This window comes from Magnolia sinica, chromosome 13 (assembly GCF_029962835.1).
Source record: "Magnolia sinica isolate HGM2019 chromosome 13, MsV1, whole genome shotgun sequence".
NCBI lineage: Eukaryota > Viridiplantae > Streptophyta > Magnoliopsida > Magnoliales > Magnoliaceae > Magnolia > Magnolia sinica.
The window spans coordinates 3707930-3729684 of record NC_080585.1 but is presented as its reverse complement, the minus strand read 5'-3'; the positions used below and the strand labels follow the sequence as shown (position 1 = coordinate 3729684).

The window sequence follows — 21755 nt, the reverse complement described above, 5'->3', positions numbered from 1 at the left end:
CGGGAAGATGCCCAATGATACAATCTGACCAATTGATGGGCCATGGCCTGAAAAACTGAACCATGTTACTGGCACACTCTACGACAGATGTGGTCCACGAAAATTCTCTGGGCATTTATAACCGTTGAACATGGAGATAATTAGGACATTGAATTATGGTATACCCATGCAAAAGGTGACTCATCAATCCAATTACCTAGCAGGTTAGTTGGTGTGATGGCCCATCAATGGTGGGTTATACCCAAACAATCTCCTTCGTTCGTTTTCTATCTGGGGAATGTTTACTCTTTATGTATCCTATTGTATCTGAAGTTGTGAAAAGTCTCACTTGTCTAGAAGATCCTAGCCGTGCAAAAGGCAGGCCACACCATAAAGGTCATTTGTGGAGAAAACCAGAAAGGTTCACTCATCTAACGGGCTACACCATCAAAATGCATGAATAGCCAATGAACTGACTCAATCAAAAGCTGTGACTCTCCTAATGATTGGATCGTTGTATTTTTGCATCTAATAATTTTAGCTTGTGGTCCACATTTTGCACGGTTCGGATGTTATAGACAAAAGACAGTTTGGCAGAAATAGAAAGGCACATGGAAAACTCACCTAGAAGAATCTACGTTAACATTTCTCTTTTGTTTTTGTTTTATTTTCTTTTTCTTGTCCGAATGTGGACCGTTGCTATATATTTTTAACCATCTGTTTTAATCCCCATTTTCACATATTGGGGATTGTGGCCCATCGGCATCAATGCTGGGGCCATCATCTGGACGGTCAAGATCACAAAACACCTATTCTGATGCTCACAGTACATGGAGGGCATTTTGGTAACTGCGTACAGGTATGAGGTTAACGGAAAAAAGCAGGACCGCCGCTCCATTCTCCCACATGAGTATCTCCTCTTACAAAGAACAAACAAAGACAAGAAAAAAGACAGCTCAAGGACCCAAACGCCATCCTTGAATTTCCCAATCCCAAACATATTCCTCTCTTTTTTTATGGTTCTCCACATTCTCGTTTGGATATGATCACAATCCCTGCAAATCACATTCCAGTATTTGGTACTCCTCAACGCTTCCTTTCAATCTCCTTCCTCTTCCAAAAATCTTGAAATTCAGCTTCTTTTCCTTTTGGGTTCTTCTACTTCTTCACCTTCCATGGCTGCTGAAATCTTTCAGCACGGGCATGAAATCAGCAGGCAAGAAATCCAAGCTGCCGTCGCTAAAGCGGTTGAGCTCAGGGCTATTCATGCTGCTTTGTTGCAAGGGAATAGCCCTGCTAATCTCAGACATCAAAGCTCTCCTTCTCCATCTATTCTGCGCTCTTCTAATCAGTTCTCTGCTCAAGACTACCCTGTTTTTATGCCGGTGAGTCCACGGTCTCCGTGGAGTTTTTCTGTTTCATGTTGGTTATTTAATGAATTTCTGCTGGTGGGTTTTCTTTCTTTTGGTGTTTTCAGCTGTTTGTGTTAGCTTAGGAGCCAATTTCTTCATGGGTTTTGCAGTAAATGAACGTTTCTCGTATGAAATTTCCAGAATCTTCTTTCATTTTCATTTACTGAGGAAAAACTATAAGCAAAAAGCATGTTTAAATCATATCAGAGTTTTTTTTTTCAGTTAATCAATCTCATTCTTCTGGTTAACAGTTGCTTCAGCATTAATTGTAGCATAAGGTTTAGAATGCATTTGACCCAATAAATGCAAGTGAGGCCCACTTTCTGGTGATCCAAATCGTTCATTCAAGGGACCTATTATGGATGGGATATATACAAAATATCTCCTACGTCGTTCATTTGAACCGTGTCGACCGTTGGTTGTATAATTGTCCATTTTCGGATGAATAAGATCAGTCACAGGGGAGATACTAGTTCCTGGCCAATCCCTTGATGTGGTCTTTTGGATCAACAGCTAAGATTACTGAAGGTCAATCGAAAAAATGAACGGCCAGATCTCATGATCAATCATCATATGTACCTGAACAGAGAAACTTCAGCAATTTAGTATAATTTGTAGTAATCACCAGATCAGTTGAAAGATTGTTGATCTAAATGCGGCTTACAGTTGGAGAAATTTCACAGAGTTATGAAGAAGAACCGTTACCTGGGTCCCATCATATTCAACCGGATGATGGAGGATTATCAGAGATGTGGGATGAGGGAGAACTAGAAAGAGGAGAATACGATGACGAAGCAAATCTCTCCGGTCGTAAAACGGCGATTCTATCTTCGAGAAGGAGGTTCTCTTCTTCACTGGTTGGCAGAGAGCAACCACATGTCCTGCCAGTGGAAGATCACAAGCTCAAAACAGGATCATGCGCGAACCATATTACAGTTCTTCAAACATCCCCTGACATGGAGATTCAGAAATCGAGTAGGAGAACAAGGTCAGGAGATTTCTACATTAGTAGCAAGAACCACAAGAATTCTAATACTGTAGTGCCGGTTACAGATTCCCATCCCTCAATCCATGCACACCAGCCAAAGAACAGAGGGCAGATTCTGTCATGGTTGTTCCCTCGGTTGAAGAAGAAGCCCAAGATTCAAACATCACTGAATGTTGTAGAATATGAAGATGCACCTCAGTTTCTTAAGGAATGGGGAATGTTGTCTCTCGAATCGTTGAAGAAAGAGCTTCTTGAGGCCAATGAGAACCGAGATGCCGCGTTGATGGAGGCGTCGGAAATGAGATCTTCACTGGGAGAACTGAAACAGAAGCTGGTTCATCTAGAGACATACTGTGATGAACTGAAGAAGGCCTTGAAGCAGGCGGTGCATGGCAAAGATGCCCAAGTTCCAGAAAGGCCTAATCTATCAAAGAGAGGGAAATCAATTGATGGTGGCAGAGACAGTGCAATGCCTGTCAGCCATGAAGTGATGGTGGAAGGCTTCTTGCAGATAGTTTCGGAAGCGAGATTATCAGTAAAACAGTTCTGCAAGACACTCATCAACCAGGTTGAAGAGACAGACGGTAATCTGTTGGAGAAATTGAATTTGATTCTCCAGCCCCACAATCTGACACTGCATTCCAAACATTCAAAATGGGGACAGTATCACTTGGAAGGTATGATAAACCAGGCTCTCCACCAGGACTTTGAGAACTGCATTTTCCAGAAGAATGGGTCACAGAAGGTTTTGGATCCCCATCAAGACCGCCAGGCGAAATTCTCGGCATTCGTTGCATTGAGAAACCTCAGCTGGAATGAGGTCTTGAGGAAGGGAACCAAATACTACAGTGAAGAATTCAGCCGGTTCTGTGATCAGAAAATGAGCTGCATCATTTCGGCGCTGGATTGGTCAAGACCATGGCCTGAGCAGCTCTTGCAGTCGTTCTTCGTCGCAGCCAAATGCATATGGCTGCTCCATCTGCTTTCATTCTCCTTCAGCCCGCCATTGGCAATCTTGAGGGTCGACGAGAACACAAGCTTCGATCCTGTCTACATGGAGGATATGCTATTCGAGAGGCAGCAGTCTCAGGCCCCAGCCCGGGTTAAGATCATGGTAATGCCGGGATTCTATGTTGAAGATAAGGTGCTGAGGTGCAAGGTTCTTTGCAGGTACAAAAATGCAGGTTAACAGATTATATTATAGTTCGCTTGTGTAATCTTGATTAGAGATGTTTGTAAGCTGTTTCTAACTTTGGTATTCGATTAATGGGCAAATGTGGGCTTTTATGTTTTTCTAATTGGATTTAGTTAGATGAAGATGGGTTGATTTCTTAGATTGGATGTGAGTGTTTTCTCCATGGTGCTCTGTGATTTGGAGCATGATCTGTTTGACTGGCAGATGATGAAGTTGAATTTTCTTCTCTGTTGAAATGTCCTCTTGTCGATCAAACATGGCCCTATTAGTTGCCATGTTTATGCCCATCAATCTTTTGCATTGCTGCTTAATTTGTGATTTGTAGTATGAACGTTAACAGCGTGTTTGGATGTGCTATTGAACTGATTCATATTACTAGTCTAATAAAATATCTAATGCAGTTGAAATAACCAAATTATAGTTTCTTTCACAAGCATATGTACTGAGCTTCTGGCTTCCAAATTACAATTATGTAACTTTCAAGTTGCAGTTTAATGGTTCATTTGGGTATGAGATCCTGCAAAATTCGAATTAAGTCCAATCCCAATTTGGGATTTTGGCAGGCCTGAAGCCCTCCACATAGATTCTCAGCACTATAGTGGTGCTTTCCTCTGCATAATGCAACTAATTGTGTTTATGCAGAGGAAAGAGCCACTTCAGTGTAGCTGTCTATTTTGAAGGATTCCCAACTCAAATGGACCCTAAAGAACTGTCACTGCAATTTGAGTCATACGGATCATTTCCTCTTGATTAAACTGAATGTTTGCAATTCAATTAGCTTGTGCATCCAAACACAGCCTAAGATTGTGTGCTATTGAATAGAGCTCTGATTATTAGTCTAGTAAACAGGAAACAGCCATATTTTCAACCGAATTGCAATTTCCTCAGCATTCGTATTGAGGGGCTGGCTCCAAACTGCAGTGACGCCTTTTTCAAGTACAACTTGTATGTAATTGCTATGAGGGCCACTTCCTCAATCATGATTGTTGATTTTCGCCTCTAGATGTTTGTGATTGAATTGATTTGTGATCCAAACATAGCCTATTAATAGCCGCAAATTGTCACCTGATATGCACAAACTCACTGATGCGAATATCGGATGAAGGCTTAAAAGAGTTGTGTACTTGGACATTCCAGTAAATGATTGCATTACATGTTCCACAGTGCGACAATGCCACCCTCATTTTGCTGGACTAGGCTGTCACAATGACATGGACATACGGACTGACATTTCTTACCAAGTTCGTTTTGCATCTGCTGCGACTTGATATCCCTGCATGAATAGCTCTGTTGGGACCCTCATGCTGAGATGGTAAGATTATTGGAGCCGTCAGTATTTTGAATGATTTACTATGCTACATGGTCCCAATGGATGATACAAACCATCTCTGTTTAGATGAATTTATAACATTGGGTTGCATTAAACTCCAAAAAATCAAAGATCAGATCATCAGTTGAGTGTTATTATTATAACATATGTAATGCTGAGAATATGGACGGTTCAAATCATTGGACTGCCTCAGCATGTAGGCCCCAACACGGAATAATAATAACACTCAGGGTTAGCATTGAGGGACTGATTTTTCAGGACTTTTGAGTGTATGTCTAGTGCCCATACACTCTCTCCCCTTTATATTTGGCCAGGTGTGGATGACCCAAATCACTAATATAGTGGGGCCCACCTTGGAAATGGACAATGAATCCATCCATTTACGTGTCATGTTGAGTATTCAGGAGGTGATGGGAAGGCCACTTTGATTTCCAAGGAGGCTCGGAAGCTTGGATTTAAGGCTCAGCGACTCGGACCGACACATTCAGGCTTCGGACAAATTGCAACTCGGTCGACACAAGTCACTCCATATTTTTTATGCTGACTCATGGTGTTGATTTGGATCGAACTTGATCGAGTCTGAGTCAGCTCAGACGAGTCATCAATCCATGATCGCTAGTCTCTCTACTGGAAGTTCATCATTGAGGTTTTGAGCAGCCAAAGTTCAGCAGACTATGATTGTTTCATGCTTTTTCTTGGTTTGCAATATTCTCAAGCAATGGGCATAAGATAAGATGGTACCATCATTAACCCCCAGTTGGTCCCCTACACATAGACCACTTGCCTCTCTCTCTCTCTCTCTCTCTTCCGGCCTTCCCTGGGATTGAGGACACTCATCAGGTGGGGCCCACCTTGAAACATGCTTATGATTCTATCTGAATCCGAATCGTTTGCTTGCAACAGACTGGTTTTTCTTGTCTCTGCATTGTGATTGCTACATGTCATCACCGACATTATCAGCACTGCTGCATTAAATGTGGTCTACGGTGGGGTGGTCCAATCATATTGCAACAAACAGGTTTCTCCTATGTGCGGCAAGCAGAGGATCTGGATTAGATCTAAAACTATAGCTAGTTTACTCACCCAGCAGCTAGCGCATGCATGTAAGTGGGTCCTATTGTTCAGGACACTTATTAGGTGGGGGACACCTTGAACATACTATAATCTAAAACTATAGCCAGATAGTTTACTGACCTGGTGTCCCATTGCTCAGTGATTCAGATTGTTGAAATTTTGGGTCCAACTCTATATGGGCCGTGCAGTACTAAAATTTAGCAGATGGAATTTTACCGTGCTCTGTGCATTTCAGTAGGCAGCCAACAAAGAAATGCTTGTGGCAGCCTTTTTGGTTCAAACAATAAAGCCCAAGTATTCTACACATGGTATCTTCTAATATGGGGTATTTTGAGCACATGGGTCTGTTGGGATTTTCGAAATGCAGTGCACACCATTTGAAACTAGTGGTTATTACTTTGTGTGTGGTCAGTGGTCACCCCCCGTGAGTCGACTACGATGGGTAAGGATGAAAGGCCTCTACCATCAAGTGTGACGACAAGTGGGCGTGCTTTAACCCTACCCCACGTTGTAGCATGAGTGTGCCATGGAAAAAGGCTCGTAGATTTGTACATATTGGGCAGTTACAATGATGGATCAAGGTGAAGTTTACACACACAAACACGTATGTGTGTGTATACAGACACACACATATATGTATGTGGAGAGAGAGATGCTCTCTTAGAACCCGTTCTCATGGAAACTTTGTGAGAACTTTTAGCACATATAGTTGTAAAATCTGGATGGTCCACTAGACAAGTCAACTAATGAAACCCGCTAGGCTAACTTTTTGGCTTGATCCAAAAATATGATGTGCCATAGCAAAGTGGAAACTCCCAAGCCCCGAATTATTAGATCAAGCCAAGATGTTATTCCAAGGGATTTCATGAGGTGACTGATTTAGTGGACCGTCTGGAATTTGTGCCCACTTGACGTCTCAAAAGTTCTCATAAAGTTCCCATGGAAACTAATTCCCAAAAGAGCATACACACACATGCAGACATATGTATATATGTATATGTATATATATGGGCTGAAGGAGAGGGATTTCATGGTATTATATGTCGACCTCATGTGAGCTTCTCATTAACTCAAGTTGTGTGGGCCCCACCATGGTCCATGTGGGACATTCGCACCGTGCATTTGGTTGGTCTCCTCTAGGTTATGGGATATCCTAAAAATCATCCATATCCAAAACTCAAGTGGATCACACCATCTGAAATTGTGTGAAATCATGCCTAAACATCTAAAAGTATTTAGTGGGGCTCATCTGAGTTTTGGATTCAGTTGAAACTTGGTGTGACCCTTCATCCCAAGTAGGATACACATGATGGATTGGATGTTTGAACCATATCTAACGGGGCCTTATAAACAATCATGAAGGTTTCAATGGAAGGGTGCATCTAATTTATAGTGTGGATGTCCAACACACATCACAAAGGGGCTCACAGAGCTCGGCCTCATGAGAAGTTCCCATAAGGTCAACCTCGTAGAACCTTTTCCACTGCACATGTGTGTATACACGTGTGTGGACGATGGATCCTGGGTGGATCGCGCTTACGTGAACCAATTAGCATTTAAATGTGATAGAAATGGTTATATTTGACTGGAGTCACCATTAGCCAGTTAATCTGATTCCACAGTTGGCTAGACCATGTAGAAACGTTAAGATAGAGAATACGGGGATTCCTTGTCCTAAAATGACTCTTTGATCTGCAATTGACAATCTTGAGTAAGGGACCATGGTTACAGAGAGGGAAGGGGTTAGACACCCACTCTGCCCGTATGAACGCGGTCTCTACTTCACAATATCTCATAAACTGTTGAAGATTAAGATTAGTTCTAACACACTAATGATGCAAAACTATGTGAAATGTTGTGTTAGATGCAACGCCTATGGCAAGTTGTAGCTTGGGTTGGATACATTCGCCTTACTCTCCTACTTACCAAAGCGATGACCAACCATCCCAAGTTTCTGATGGGCAAGATTTGTTTAACCCGGTGAGTTATAAAGCACACGTTTAAATTGATCGGGTGTTGAGTGTTATGTGTGTAAAGATGTGTGTGTGGTGATGTAGTGTTGAATACAATGCCTATGACAAGCTGTAGTTTCAGCCGGATAAATCCCCCTTGACTTTTCCACTTGCCAAAGCATAAACTAATAGATCAAGATTTCCGATGGATAGGATTTGATTATATCAGCAAGCCGCTGAGGATACGCTCATAATTGATTAGATGCACCATGTTATGTGATGCGATGCTATGGGTTTGATAAGCAGGGGGTGGAGAAGGTAATAAATATTACATGATGCTTGTGTAAGATGGCTGAAGCTAGTTAAAAGTTAGACGGTAGGATAGATGGTGGTGTTGTAAGGATTAGATCGAGTGACTTGGGTTGAGGCTTTGATTGTTCAGGCAGCTAAGGTTGGACCAGGATGACTTTTGTTGAACTCTCTCCTATTGCTCTCTCCTCTCCTTGGTGGAGGAATGGAATGGCTAAGGCTAATAGGGTTTCTCCTTGAGTTGGGAAGGCTTGGAAATGGGAAGGAGTAGGTGTGGGATTTTATGAGATGCTTAGGGTGGTTTTGAAATGAAAAGGGGAGGGGTCTACAACACACACACACACATACAAAGACACACATATATACATACACATATTTTAGATCACTGAACAATGGACTTCGGCTCCATTAATACAAACCAAAAAACTAAATATACCATACAATTTATTGGCCAGTGCATAGCATAATGCCTTTAAAGGGATGGTTGGTGATTTAACATTCAATGGATGTTGATGGCCCACCCTGCATGTTGGAGGGCACCACATGATTATTATTTCTTCATTTTATCTTGGCCACTTGTTCCACTTCAACCCTAGTAACCATTCCTTTAAATGTTAGGCTAATTGAGTTCCTCTTGCACATGTCACTTCCCAGGATCGCCACTCATGTCCCCTAGAAAGTCCATGTGCCAAGATGATCATGATTGCGATCATTGAGTTTTGGAGATTATACATACGAGCCACCCTAAGAAACTTATGTTGAACCAATGATTGAAACCATGATCACGTGTACATGAATCTACAACTATGAAAAGATAATTTTCTATCAAGCACATTTCTAAGTCTAATAACTTACGCATGAGTGCTAAAGTGTGAAATTGGACTAAGGCTCAGTCGTGCCAGTACTAAGAAGACCAATTATTCAAGTCATTGCACCATCTCAACCATAGTTCAAAAAGCCAAAAACTCAATTTAACTAGGTGTCTAGCCAAGTAAGGTAGGTTTGAATTAGACTCAATTGAGTCTACTTGGATTAGCTCAATATTATGAATAATGTTATCGCCAGAATCTGGTTGAACAAATGTGATCAATCGCAGAGGCGAGCCCACCAATAGACCTACACAGGAATATGAAGATGTAGACAATGGGGGGAGCCGATGACGACTGTAGACCCTCTGATGCCTAAATCAGGTAGGTAGACTCGGATTAAAAGGCTTGAGCTTGGGTTTTATTTTCTTACCTCTCTTCGATGCAGTGGGCATACTTATAGAGTCCTTTGGCGGTGTCGAGACTTACATTTCCTCATGGGATCTACTAGATTCGTTGGAGGGTCCTTATTTGGATGAGAATCTACCTTTGAAGGTATCGCCGAGCCTACATCGATTGGTGTGTTTATCGAGTAGGATCGTATCGAATCTTTCTTTCTTAGTTCGAGGCGGGAATTCTCTCCGGGTTTTTTGTTTCGCCTTTGGTTGTGGTCAATCTAGTCAGCTCGGGAGATGATTCCCTCCATCGAGCTATGCCCTTAAGTCGCTTAGCTTGGGGTCGACTAAGGGTCCATCTCTTCGTCGGGAGAGTCACTTATTATATCTTCCAAGCTCTGTGCCCTACTATCTCGGCAAGCTCGTCCCGGTACTCTAATCGGATCAAGTTCGAGGCAATTTTTCTTGTGGTCGTTTACGCTTCTCGTGTAGTGGATCAATTCAGTTTTACCCATAACAAATAATTAAAACTAAGTACATCTATATTAAAACTTCACAAGTAAAATAGTTATATTTTGTGTATACATTATAAGTTTATAAGAGGCCTAATAGGAAAATTGCCTATTCATGCAGAGGCCATGGTTGGTTTATCCAAGCCATTAGTTTGGTAACACCATCATGGATGAACTATACTTGAAAATTTTGGTGAACTCTTGCATTTTCATTGTTGGCAGGTAAATACATGGTTGAGAAGTAATGTACCAACATTATGCTTTCAGTGGAGATAAAGACAAAAGATTCAATGGTTGAAATATTTCGATTTGAGAGATTTTTTGGCATGGTCTATCCATGATGGAGTTTATTATTGAGTCCACTAATTTAATGGCCTATATAAAACAACCATAAGTCTTGCATATACCAACATTGACGTGAATGGCCCTGCATGAGCGGACGCCCTCACTTCCTCAACTTTTAACTTTTGGCTTTGTTTTGTTTGTGCGGCTGGAAATATTAGGTGTCAATTTAGATATAGAAACATATTTGACTTGGAGTCACCATTGGCCAAACAAAGTTTAGAATCCACAGCTAGCTAAAAATGATAGAATCGCTTAAGGATTGAAAAATCACAAGATTCCCAACTCAAGTGACTCCTACAGTTGATCTACAAGCATGGCTTCCGAGAAGGGCCTCGATGAAAGAAAATGAAGGGGTTAGACACCTCTTTCTGCTTGTACCACGTGTGGTTTCTCTTTGCCATGATTTAATGGATTTTGAAGAAGGTAAAAGGAAATAAACAATACTTATCCTTACTTCACACTGTTTAAACCCTGTGTAGGCAAATAAATAAATAAAGGAGAACATATATATGAGAGGAAGATTATAGAAATAAGTGACTGCATGTTGTGGGCATTCTTGGATTGTGTGAAGTGGAATGCCAAATGATTTGAAATGTGAGAAGAAAAATGAAAAAGTAGATACTATTTTTCTACAAAAGGGATGGTCGAATGACCCTGATTCCAACCATACTCTTGCCTTTAGTGGCTTATTTGAGAATTCTCCTAAGTCTGGTAGAGTTTCAATGTAGGTGTAGCATATGAATCCTGCACACCCAAACCATGTGAATGTCCCACTAGCGTGTCTTCTCTACCTCACAACACCTCTCTGCCTATTGCTAACTCTTGCTCACCACGCAAAAGCTTGTTGTTTTGAGGTTTATATAAACCTAGACAAACGTCATTGAAGGGCCGCCTGTAGGCTATAGGCTTACTTTTTCATAGTTTCAGCTTTGACGACCAGCTAAAGGGAGTATATAGTAAAATGGCGGCTATTTTAGATAGGTGGCCCTTGAAGGGCCTCTTGTCAATTTTATCATTTTTATGCACATTGACTGCTTTATATAATTTTTTAGGGTTTTGGGAGTAAGGATGAGTGGCCTCAATATGCTCTTTACTGTATCTAGCATTGGACGATCGATTCGATAGTTGTCTTCGGGAGGTGCCAATGATCCTTTCAACTTGACTCCCTTTGATTTTCTTACCCCTGGAGTCTGACAAATGTAGCATGACCAAAACCATGCGCGACTAAAGTTTTCGGGTATTCTAGACAATTGGCCGATATTTAATTTCATTAAGTTGCAGGCTCGCTAATTCGATCTATTAATCATTTTTGGATCATAATGAGGACCATGTTTATCCAATCTGTTTGGATTTTTAAAGCCTTTTAGATTGGTTGGGAGATGGTTTCATTAGAGTGGTGCGCGTTTTAAGTATCCAAAAGGTCTAAACAGTTTGGTCAAGATCAGATTGGTTGGTTTTCTAATATGTAAATCCAGTTTGCCAATCATTCCCATGACTTGCTGAAGATAAATTTTGCCTAACCCATATGATCTTTCAACGGTTTTTAGTCTTTTAGAGATGCTTTTAACTAAAACTTTTCTAAAGATTGAAGGGCAGTTTATTCTCATTTTGATTGGAATGCCTATATAGGGCATGTCAATAAATTCTTTATTTATTATAAATAATAAAGTCTACCTTATAGCTTAAGCTATTGAAAAAGATGTAACAAAGCATCTGGTGTGCCAGTGAAAGGTTACTTTCCTTAGATTACAGGTTCTCACTCCGTGTTTGTCAATTGAATATGCGAGTGAGTTGGATCCCCACTCACGGTTTAGTAGTAGACTGTGTGAGTTTCAACACTGAGGGCATGGGTCGAGTGCATCTACTCTCGATTGATGGATGACTAGATTGAGTCAATAACAAGAGCCAGCTATCCTCAGTTGTGACATACTTTACAACACTTCGGTCATGTGTGCCCATGTCATTTTAGGCCCGAGGACCATAAATCAACCCTAATAACTCCGCTGGGGCATACCACAGGAAATCATGAAAAGGTGACACCTTGATTTTCTGAGTGGGGCTGTAATGCCCCGTACTTTCCTGTACTTGGGTGCTACCAAGTAATCCAAGTTAGTATAAGTACAAACCTAACTTATTCGAACATCTATGATCATTCTACTCTAAATCCACCGTTTATCAGGTCTACAATGTCCGTAGGAAGATCCATCATTTGAAAACACAGATAGGATTATCTGATTTCATATCCAACTCCCAGATCACACCTAAACATTCGTTAGGACCCCAAGGGTTATTGATAATTAAATGTTAGTCAATCCAATCGTTGGATCATTTAAATGCTGAGTAAATCGTGATTTGGTAATTAGAAATTCAAGTGGTGTAGCTCGCTTTAATATAATGAAACCCTAATATTAGGGTATGTAGCTAAACGACGCACAATGAGTAGTCTCACATCTTACGTATAGGCATAATAATAATAATAATAAAATAAATAAATAAACAAAAAGATAAATAAATAACAATGTATAGGTAATAATAATAGCAATAATAGTTAAATATTTACTAATATAAAATCATGAGATGGGTAGTACTGATGAGAGTGGGACCACAACATGACAATATATATATATATATATATATATATATATATATATATATATATATATCCATGTAATAATAATCAAATTAAATTAAATTAAAATTAATGTTATTATTTAGATAGTGACAAGTCTTGAACTTGAAAATGACCCATTAGGACCTTCTGACCGTTGATGGTCAAATTGTGATCGATTCGACCGTCAGATCGATGTATTCGGCACTTAAAGACCATGATTTGGTTAGTATGTCCCGCCTAAACATTAGATCTATCGCATCTCCGGTCAAGATAGCCCAATTGAGCCCTTGAGCATTATGGATAGAGTGGATTCCTCAAAAACATCTTTGTGGGTCCGACAACCATTTTTGTGTGTGCACCAGAGGAAGTGCACTCGAGGTGCATTGGATCACGCCTTGGTCAAATTGGCTTTGACCTGTGGTTTCCCATAAAGAGGAAGGATTCCTCTCCCTTTTTCTTGTTTTTCTGCTAGCGGATGGACATATGTCCGTAGTTTTGATTATGACCCATGAATAGGGGCCCACTTTCGTGATCTGAGCAGTCCATCGCGACAGGAGGCCAAAATTGACAAAAACCACGTTGTTTTTACAAATCCATGCACACGTGCGTGCTCACAGCGACAGGTGCAAGTGGTCAATTGTGCGAGCAGGGGTGTGCTTCTAGCCTCTCCAAAACTGATCCATTGTGATCAAGGTGGGCCACCTTGAGACGATCCAAGCCGTCCATCGTGTTCGGTTGACAAAACCCACCAGAACCACGTGATCCACACTTGTTCATACACGTGTACAGACGCACAAATGGTAGCACGATCAGTGGCGTGCGCTGCCTTTCGAAGCAAGGAACCTCGCTGTTTTCATCGCCAGCTTGGCGATCGCGTGCGTTAGCTTTTGAGCCATCCCATCCCTCCATCTGGGCGTATCTCAGTGATCCTTTCGACGTCAAAAAAAGGCAGGCAACCATCTGTTAGGCGAGATGGCGTGGGAAGCCTTTCCATTTCGGGAAATCGCGCTGGCGCGATCTAAGCTCTCTGCCTGAGCTTCGTAGATGATCTCAGCCATCCACGCTGGGGCAGCAACGACCGTAGCATTTCTCCCGAGAAAATCTTCCCTCTGCGAGAGAAGAAAGCGTGGCGGAATTTCTCGCGAGTCGTTGCACTCGGGTGAAACACGATGAAGTTAGTGGGCCCCATAGTGATCAAGGGACCCATCTGGTCCATCCAGAGGGTTCGAATTGAAGTTTCAGACCGTTGATAGAAATTCACCATGAGAGGCCACTCCATCTTCCTTGTCCAATGAAAGAACCCACCAAGATGATGTGGGCCTCATTCTCCAATCTAAGACACTTGTTTGGTGGGCCATAACGTTAGGAATCCAACCCACGTGAAGGATTGTCCCCATGCAAACTGAAAACAGAGGGTATGGTCGTGCAACCAGGCGAGTTATATGAGATTAACGACGTCTAAACACCAACCCTAGAGCTATAAATGGACCACACTCGCCTCAGGATTTCAGCCGAGATTGCAACAAACATGAGAGAGAGAACGAGTGCTAGCATTGAGCTCGGTGCCGCACTACACCGAGTTGGCTAGTCCAGCTCAATTTGGGTCGAGTTAGGACAAGCACAGAGGCTTTATAGGAAGAAAAGAGAGAAAGAAGGAGAGAAATAGAGGGAAAAAAGGAGAGTGAGAAGGCGTTCGTGCATCCATCTAGCTCCGCCAAGTTTAGCAACTCATGGTGTGACTCGATCGGATTTAACCAGACCCCGTCTGGGTCCACTGGCCGATGTTAGGTTGCTTGTCCGTTCACTAGGTTGGGTTGCAGACAAGTCTCAACCTTGCTGAATACTGGATGGACGTATTTGACAGAAGGAAAGAAGATGAGGAGAAGAAGAATGAGAAGGTGAGGGAGTGAGTTCGAGTTTGGGAACTCGAATCATGACCCGAGTAAGAGGTTCGTGACTCACTGGTGTGATTGCTCGAGTTACTAGGATGAGCTGGCCGAGTTGGGGCCATGGTCAGGGCACGAGTCCGGTCCATTCCAGACCTTGTGAAAGGCCAGGGATAGAAGACGAAGAGTGAGAGTGAGAGAGAGAGAGAGCCATCTCGAGTCAACTCGACTCAGCTGAAACTTGCTGGGTCATGTTGTCCGACTTAAGCAGGTCTGGTTTAGTCTAGTAACCTTGCTGGCATGTCGGTTTGAGTGTGTGTGTGTGTGTGTGTGTGTGTGTGTGTGTGTGTGTGTGTGTATACACACAAAAGAGAGAGAGAGGAGAGAAGAAAAGAGAAAGGAAAAGAGAGGAGTGTGGAGGGGAGGTATTGCCAAGTTAGTTCAAGAGGTGAGGCTCACCTCCAAATCACATTTAATTGCATCAAGGCAAGCTGCTGAGTCAAGTAATGTAAGTTAACTTTTCTCCCCAAAATAGATTGCTTCGAGCATTAATATCATTACTATTTCTATGATAATTGCAATTATTAAGCATGATTAACTATTAGAAGATTATCCGTGCTAATATTAGTTATTATAAATAAAAAATTTATAGTTATTAAATATTAGCATTTCACTTATCATTCTTAAATATTATCATTGATAGTAGATTGTACTAATTGATATCATCATAATGATTATTATTACTACGCTAGCTAATATTAATTGTAACATTAATGTTAATAAATATTTTATAACTATTAAATTAACATTATAATTAATTAAACACCAATTAGAGTTCAACCTTAAAAATTTAGTCTAAACTTAAACTCTAGGATGAAGTCATAGACCTAAGTGACCTAAATTATAAGTCAACACTTTAAACAAAAATAGTAAGTTAAGTTTGAATCTAATGGTACAATTTTGTAATTCATGGTAGGATCCAGGTCTAAGGGCGTGTGCACTTTCTAATGACATTAGTTGACAATTCGACACATCAGGTGATGATTTCTTCCCCTTAAGCTTTTCATTTTACTATATATTAGCTTAAGTGATAGTTTTTATTTCAGTTGATAATTGATATCTTTATCTTATAATTACATGTGCTAGTTGTTGGAGTTGAATGTTAGATTACATGCTCAATATTTATTCTTCATATTTTCTCATGCTTGTAGATTACCTGTAGATTGCTTATTGAACTTAAACTGGTATATCAATCAGTGAGAAACTCCACTTATAAATGTACACCCATACTTGGATGTAACTTGATTGATTGTGTCTATAATGGGCCCTCGATCTAGTGGTTACTTTGAATGATGTGAATATTGAAGTGGGCCTACCATCCATGGGTTATTGTGTTTGTGTGGCTTTTGAGGATGGTCTTTTTATCGCATCGATTTGATATTTGCCTTATGCGGCTTCGATTTGATATTTTCCCTATATGATTTCGATTTGTTATTCGCCCTATGTGGCTTCGACTTAGTATTTGCCCTATGTAGCTTGATGATTTACTTCTACATAATCATGTGATGGTAAGTTCCATATGTTGAATAATGATTGACCACTAGTCAATGGGCTTCCATTAAACATCCTAAGGTGGTAGTATCATAAGTTGGGGATGGTGGTATGAGACCTATGCCCGAGCTGTCGGCCTACGCTACGTGATAAGCTCCCCGTAGTGACCTTTGAGCTAGATTAAACTGACTGGTTATAGATGAAATAATAAAGGATGAGCTAATCATGCATTCATATCATATGGGCGATGACGGGTGGTTAATTCTGGATGCTGTAGCACGTGCCTATAGGATTTAATTATGGTATCGTTTCGCTAGTTTCCAAACCACCGACTATCGGCCCACTTTCGGTGAGCTTGGTACTACGTGTGTTCGATATACTTTCGCTGGTGATTGGTTACATGCATGAGTTTTTCCTAAAAGCCAACTAGATGAGCATCCTCAGTTGATGTGCACTCACGCATTCATGCATTTAATAAGATTGCATCGTGTATTATTTTGAATGCTTTTTGTTTATAACTATGCTTACCTAATATGACAGTGTATAATCTTGAGGAGAATTCACACTGAGCTGGTCACTTATTTATCAAATATATAAACGTATAGGTAGCACAGGTGGCCTAAATGATATTCATGATCAAATTGATGAGGTGCAGGGTATGATTGTCAGGGATGCTAGGTTGTATTTACCAAAGGAAGCTGCGTGATTTTGCAGCTTAAGTTTATATGCATTTTATTATTTCTCATGTGCAAATGTATAATTCTTATAATTGTTAATATGGAGACATTGATTTGTATAAGTTATTTGGGCAACCGCTTGTATAATTTGAATGTATATGCAAATTCCTTTATGTTTGATTTATCCATCTTTCGCTAAACTGCTCACTTTGAAGAAGAAAATAAGAAAAGAAATATATATACGTGGACTTTGGTTATCTTTAAAGGTTAATACTAGGGTTTTTGAAAATCGAGTCATATACTCGGGTTTCAAAAACTCGGGGTGCTACAGGACTCCACCTTGTTGTTTATATATCGTAAGTGGACGAAGGGTCAACTCAAAACCAAGCCTTTCAAGACTCAAATGGTGTTGGATTTTTATGAAAACCCGGTATGGGTTATTGGGTTCAAGCAGACCAATGGTGTGGATTACTGCTTTATGAGTCGCACTTGCCAATACTGAAAACTTGCATGTGTAGATTCGGGTCTGCATTGGAAGCAGATTGTGTCCCGAGTAAACTCTGTGAGGTTCACCATGATTTTTGTATTTTATCTGCTCCGTCCATCCATTTTACTGGATAATTTTAGGGCTTCTTACAAAAATGAAATATATACCAACTTCAAATGAACCACACCACAAAAAACAGTGTGAATTGAACGTTAACTGTTGAAAAATTCTTGCCGGCCACAGAAATTTTGGATCAAGCTCATATTTGTGTTTTTCCTTAATCCATGTCCGTATGATCTTATGAACAGGTTGGATGACAAATAAACATCACTGTGGGGCCTGGAAAGGTTTCAACGGTGGAAGTCATTATTCTCACTATTTCCTGTGGTATGATCCACTTGAGCTTTGTATATGCTTCAATTTTGTGATAAAGCCCTTAAATGATATGGAAAAATGGATGGACGGCGTGGATAAACCACGTACATTCACAGTGGGCCCAACTGAGTTTACTAAGTACGATAAGAGACTGGTACGCAATTCGATTTCGTCCGCTATAATATCCACGTTGGGATGACAAGGCAGTTAGTCAGCTAGTCTATAATCTCGCGTTCCTTATCTTTTGGAAAACGCTAATGTACCTTGAGCGAGGTACCCACCGGGGTTATTTCTTTAACTTGGTATAGAGATTTAACATATGTTTAATCTACGCCGTCCATCATATACATCATTATTTTTTGTCGTCAATTCCAAAATTCAGACCGATTCAACACTCATGTGGGCCACCGCAAAAAAAAAATTTACAAAAAACCTCTAAATTTACGTGATACGGCCCACTTGGGTTTCTGAATACTGTAATATTTGGGTAATTCTTTCATCCAACGAGAAACATCAGTTGAATGGATTGGATGGCATTTATACATCATCTTGGACCTTACATAAAACCAATGGTGGGCATTCCATCTCATTTGTTTCGCATGTTGTGGCCTAACTGAAATTTGGATGATCATGGATTTTGGGTTCAATGGTTAAGATGAGACAGAATATCCAATGGACAGGGTGGATCTCATGAACTGTCACCCACGTGGCTTTCGGTTTGCAAAAGTAATCCAAATAGGGAGTAGGTACCTAGGGCGTGGTTCCCTATCGCGGTTCCTATCTTTTTCAATGCCGTGTGGCCCGTTGGCTGTTGTCAGCACCGCATGCCACATTCAAGATCGATGGGCCCAATGTGATTCCTGTATAAAATCCACTCCGTCCATCAGGTGAGCCCCTTGATTTTAGGCCTCAAGGACAAATTTCAGTGAGCTCTACAAATTATATGGGCCACACCACGTGGAAGAACTGATAGAAATGCCAACCATATGTCGCGTGTGGAGTGCACCATGCGGTGTTTATTCCATCCAATCAGTTCATCAGGTGGACCTAATGGGAATGAGCTACATTGAATGAACTTAGAAGTTTTTGTACGTGACTTTAGTTATTCACCGACAGGACGCTTAATCAGGATGGCCCACTTGAGTTTTTATTTTTTGGGCTAATTTTTGGGGTATACGGTATATCAATGAGAGAGCTCACCTAATGGACGGAATAGATGTCACTTAGAAAACACGGTGGACCCTGCGGAACTCGGGTGTTTTAACCGTTGCATACAACAGTGTTGTAAAGCATTTGAGTTTTGGATCTGCCAGATTACTCCAGTCCTAACTACCATACGTGATCTTGCGAAACTGATGGACGGAGTGGATTTATCACGAGCATCTCTGTGGGCCCCGCAGTCACAGGCAATCCGTGTTCCTTTCTTTCAGTCTTAATGGCCCAAAACGGACGCGGATTTTGTATCAAGGAGCTCACCGCGCCATACCGTGTGTGGATACTCTGTGGGGCGATCATGGTGTATGTGTTTTATCCACGCCGTCCGTTTTTCCGGATTATTTTTGGGAATGATTCCCAAGTCAGAAGTATATCCAAAGCTAAGGTAGACGGCACCCAAGGAAACAGTGTAGATTTAAACCCTACGAATGAAAATTTACTGGGGCTATATGAGTTTTGGATCTAAGCTAATAATTTTCTTTTCCTTTCATTCAGGTTTGTATGACATTATGAATTAGTTGGATGACAAATTAACGTTACTGTGGGCCCTAGAAACTTTTCAACGGTGGAGGTTACCATCCCCACTCTTTTCCCTGTTGTAGTACACTTGAACTCTTGATATAATTCTAATTTTAGGCTCATGCCCTAAAATGAGCTTGAAAGGAGGATGGGCGGCTTGGATATAAAACATATTCATTACAATCGGCCCCACGTGGTACACACACCACGCTATAGCGCGGTGAACTCCTCAACCCACAATCCGCGTCCGCCCACAACAACGGGATTTCGGTCCGACATGCTAGATCAGCAGCACGTGTATCTCCACCATTCGCTTTCGAGACTACCACGTTTGGGACGCGGATTTCCTGCGAAAGCCCTTCTCCGGAAGTTTCCGGCGCTCGAAACCCAGGTGGGGCCCTCTGTGATGTTTGTGAGAAATCCTCATCGTCCATCCATTGGGCGAGTTCATTTTAAGACATGTCAAAAATGAACATAAAGTGATAATTGAACGTCCACAGGGCCACAAAAATTATGAATCATGCTAATATTTATGTTTTCGGTTAAACATCACCATCAAACCCAATATTTTTCATTACTAGAATTTCCCTAACAACATTTCTCATTTGGTATGGTCCACTTCAACTTTGTAAATGGTTTATTTTCCAGGTAATGTCCTAAAATGCACTCATAAAATGGATTGGATCCTTACTCTTGCTTGGGTGGTAGACTCTCAGTACTTTCAACACTCAGTCAAGAGTTCGAGTATCTATAAGTGGTGAAATTCCTCTAGCATGAGTGTGTGTGTGCGTAAAAGAAATAACTCACAAAACCGATGAATGGAGAAGATTCTCACAAACATCACAGTGGACCCCACCAGGCTTGTCCCCACGTTTGCGGGTCGTGGGTTTCCTCCTCACAAGGATGATTAGAGAAATATATTCTGTCTATTCATTTCGCGAGATCATATTAGGTACGTTCGATCAAAATTTAGGTGGATCCAAATCTGAATTAGCTAATCTCAAATGAGCCACTGGACAGGAAGCCATGGGGATTCAGTGAGCACCATTGGAACATTCTAATGCCCATCAAAGTTTTCTATCAGTCTATTTATTTTATTTTATTTTTCTGTTTTCACTTCATCTCAAAAGTAATAATCTAATAAAGAGGTTGAATGACATATAAGAAAATTTCAACCTTAGGCATTTCTTTCAAAATTTCCCTCTCATGTGACTAACTTGAATTTTGTATATCATTAATTTTTGGTCACATAAGATAAGCTAGCAAAACGAATGGACGGACAGGATTTCTAACAAACTTCCCGGTGGATTCCACCTTGCGAAGGAACTTCCTGTCAACGGCTTTCGGTGGAAATACGCGTCCACCCGCTTCCACGCTTGCGGGAGCGGATTGGGTGAGACACCGGATCCACCGAGGTGGGTGAGACATTAGACTGTGGAGCTCACAGTCATGTATGTTACTTAAATCCACACCGTCCAACTATTTTGAAATATCATTTTGGCACATGATATAAAAAATGAACCTGACTCAAATGTTAGGTGGACCACACCAGAGTAAACAATAATGATTGAATATACACTATTAAAAACTTCATGGATTCCAACGGAGTGTTTATTTGCCATCCTAACCTGTTGATAAGGTCACAAACACCTGGATAAAGCGACCAATAAATATCATCTTGATCTAAAGTTTTTGTGGCCCACAACAAGTTTTTAAAGGTCCATCAGCCCTGTTTCTTGTACTATGGTCCATTTGGAATTCGGAACCGTTTCATTTTCGATCATGTTCTAAAATGAGCTATTAGATATGTATGTAATTAAATACATTACAGTGGCCCCACAGTCAGGGTCCACCCACCTCTGTGAATCCGGGGTCTCATCTAATCCCCTCCCCATGTTTGCTTGCTATCAGCGGATTCTGTGGTCCCCATTGGTTGTGTGGTGATGTGTTGAGCGCCTCGGGCCCAACGTCATGTATGTGTTTTATATCATGCCGTCCATCTTTTTTGTTCCCTCATTTCATGTGACAAACCTACTAGTTCAGAAGATCCTAAGCTGAAGTGCACCGAATCAATGGAAACAACGGGGATAGTGACACCCACTGTAATGTTTATTTGTTATCAATCTGTTGATAAGGT

At 41.0% G+C, this 21755-nt stretch overlaps 1 protein-coding gene across 1 annotated transcript; it reads left to right on the top strand.

Annotated features, from left to right (window-relative positions):
• Window positions 1–900: 900 nt before the first annotated feature.
• Window positions 901–3677, top strand: LOC131222467 (IRK-interacting protein-like). The gene is made up of 2 exons (XM_058217536.1): window positions 901–1364; window positions 2075–3677. The coding sequence occupies exons 1-2, from the start codon at window positions 1155–1157 to the stop codon at window positions 3566–3568; spliced, it is 1704 nt and encodes a 567-aa protein (XP_058073519.1). The 5' UTR covers window positions 901–1154; the 3' UTR covers window positions 3569–3677.
• The last annotated feature ends 18078 nt before the right edge of the window (window positions 3678–21755 follow it).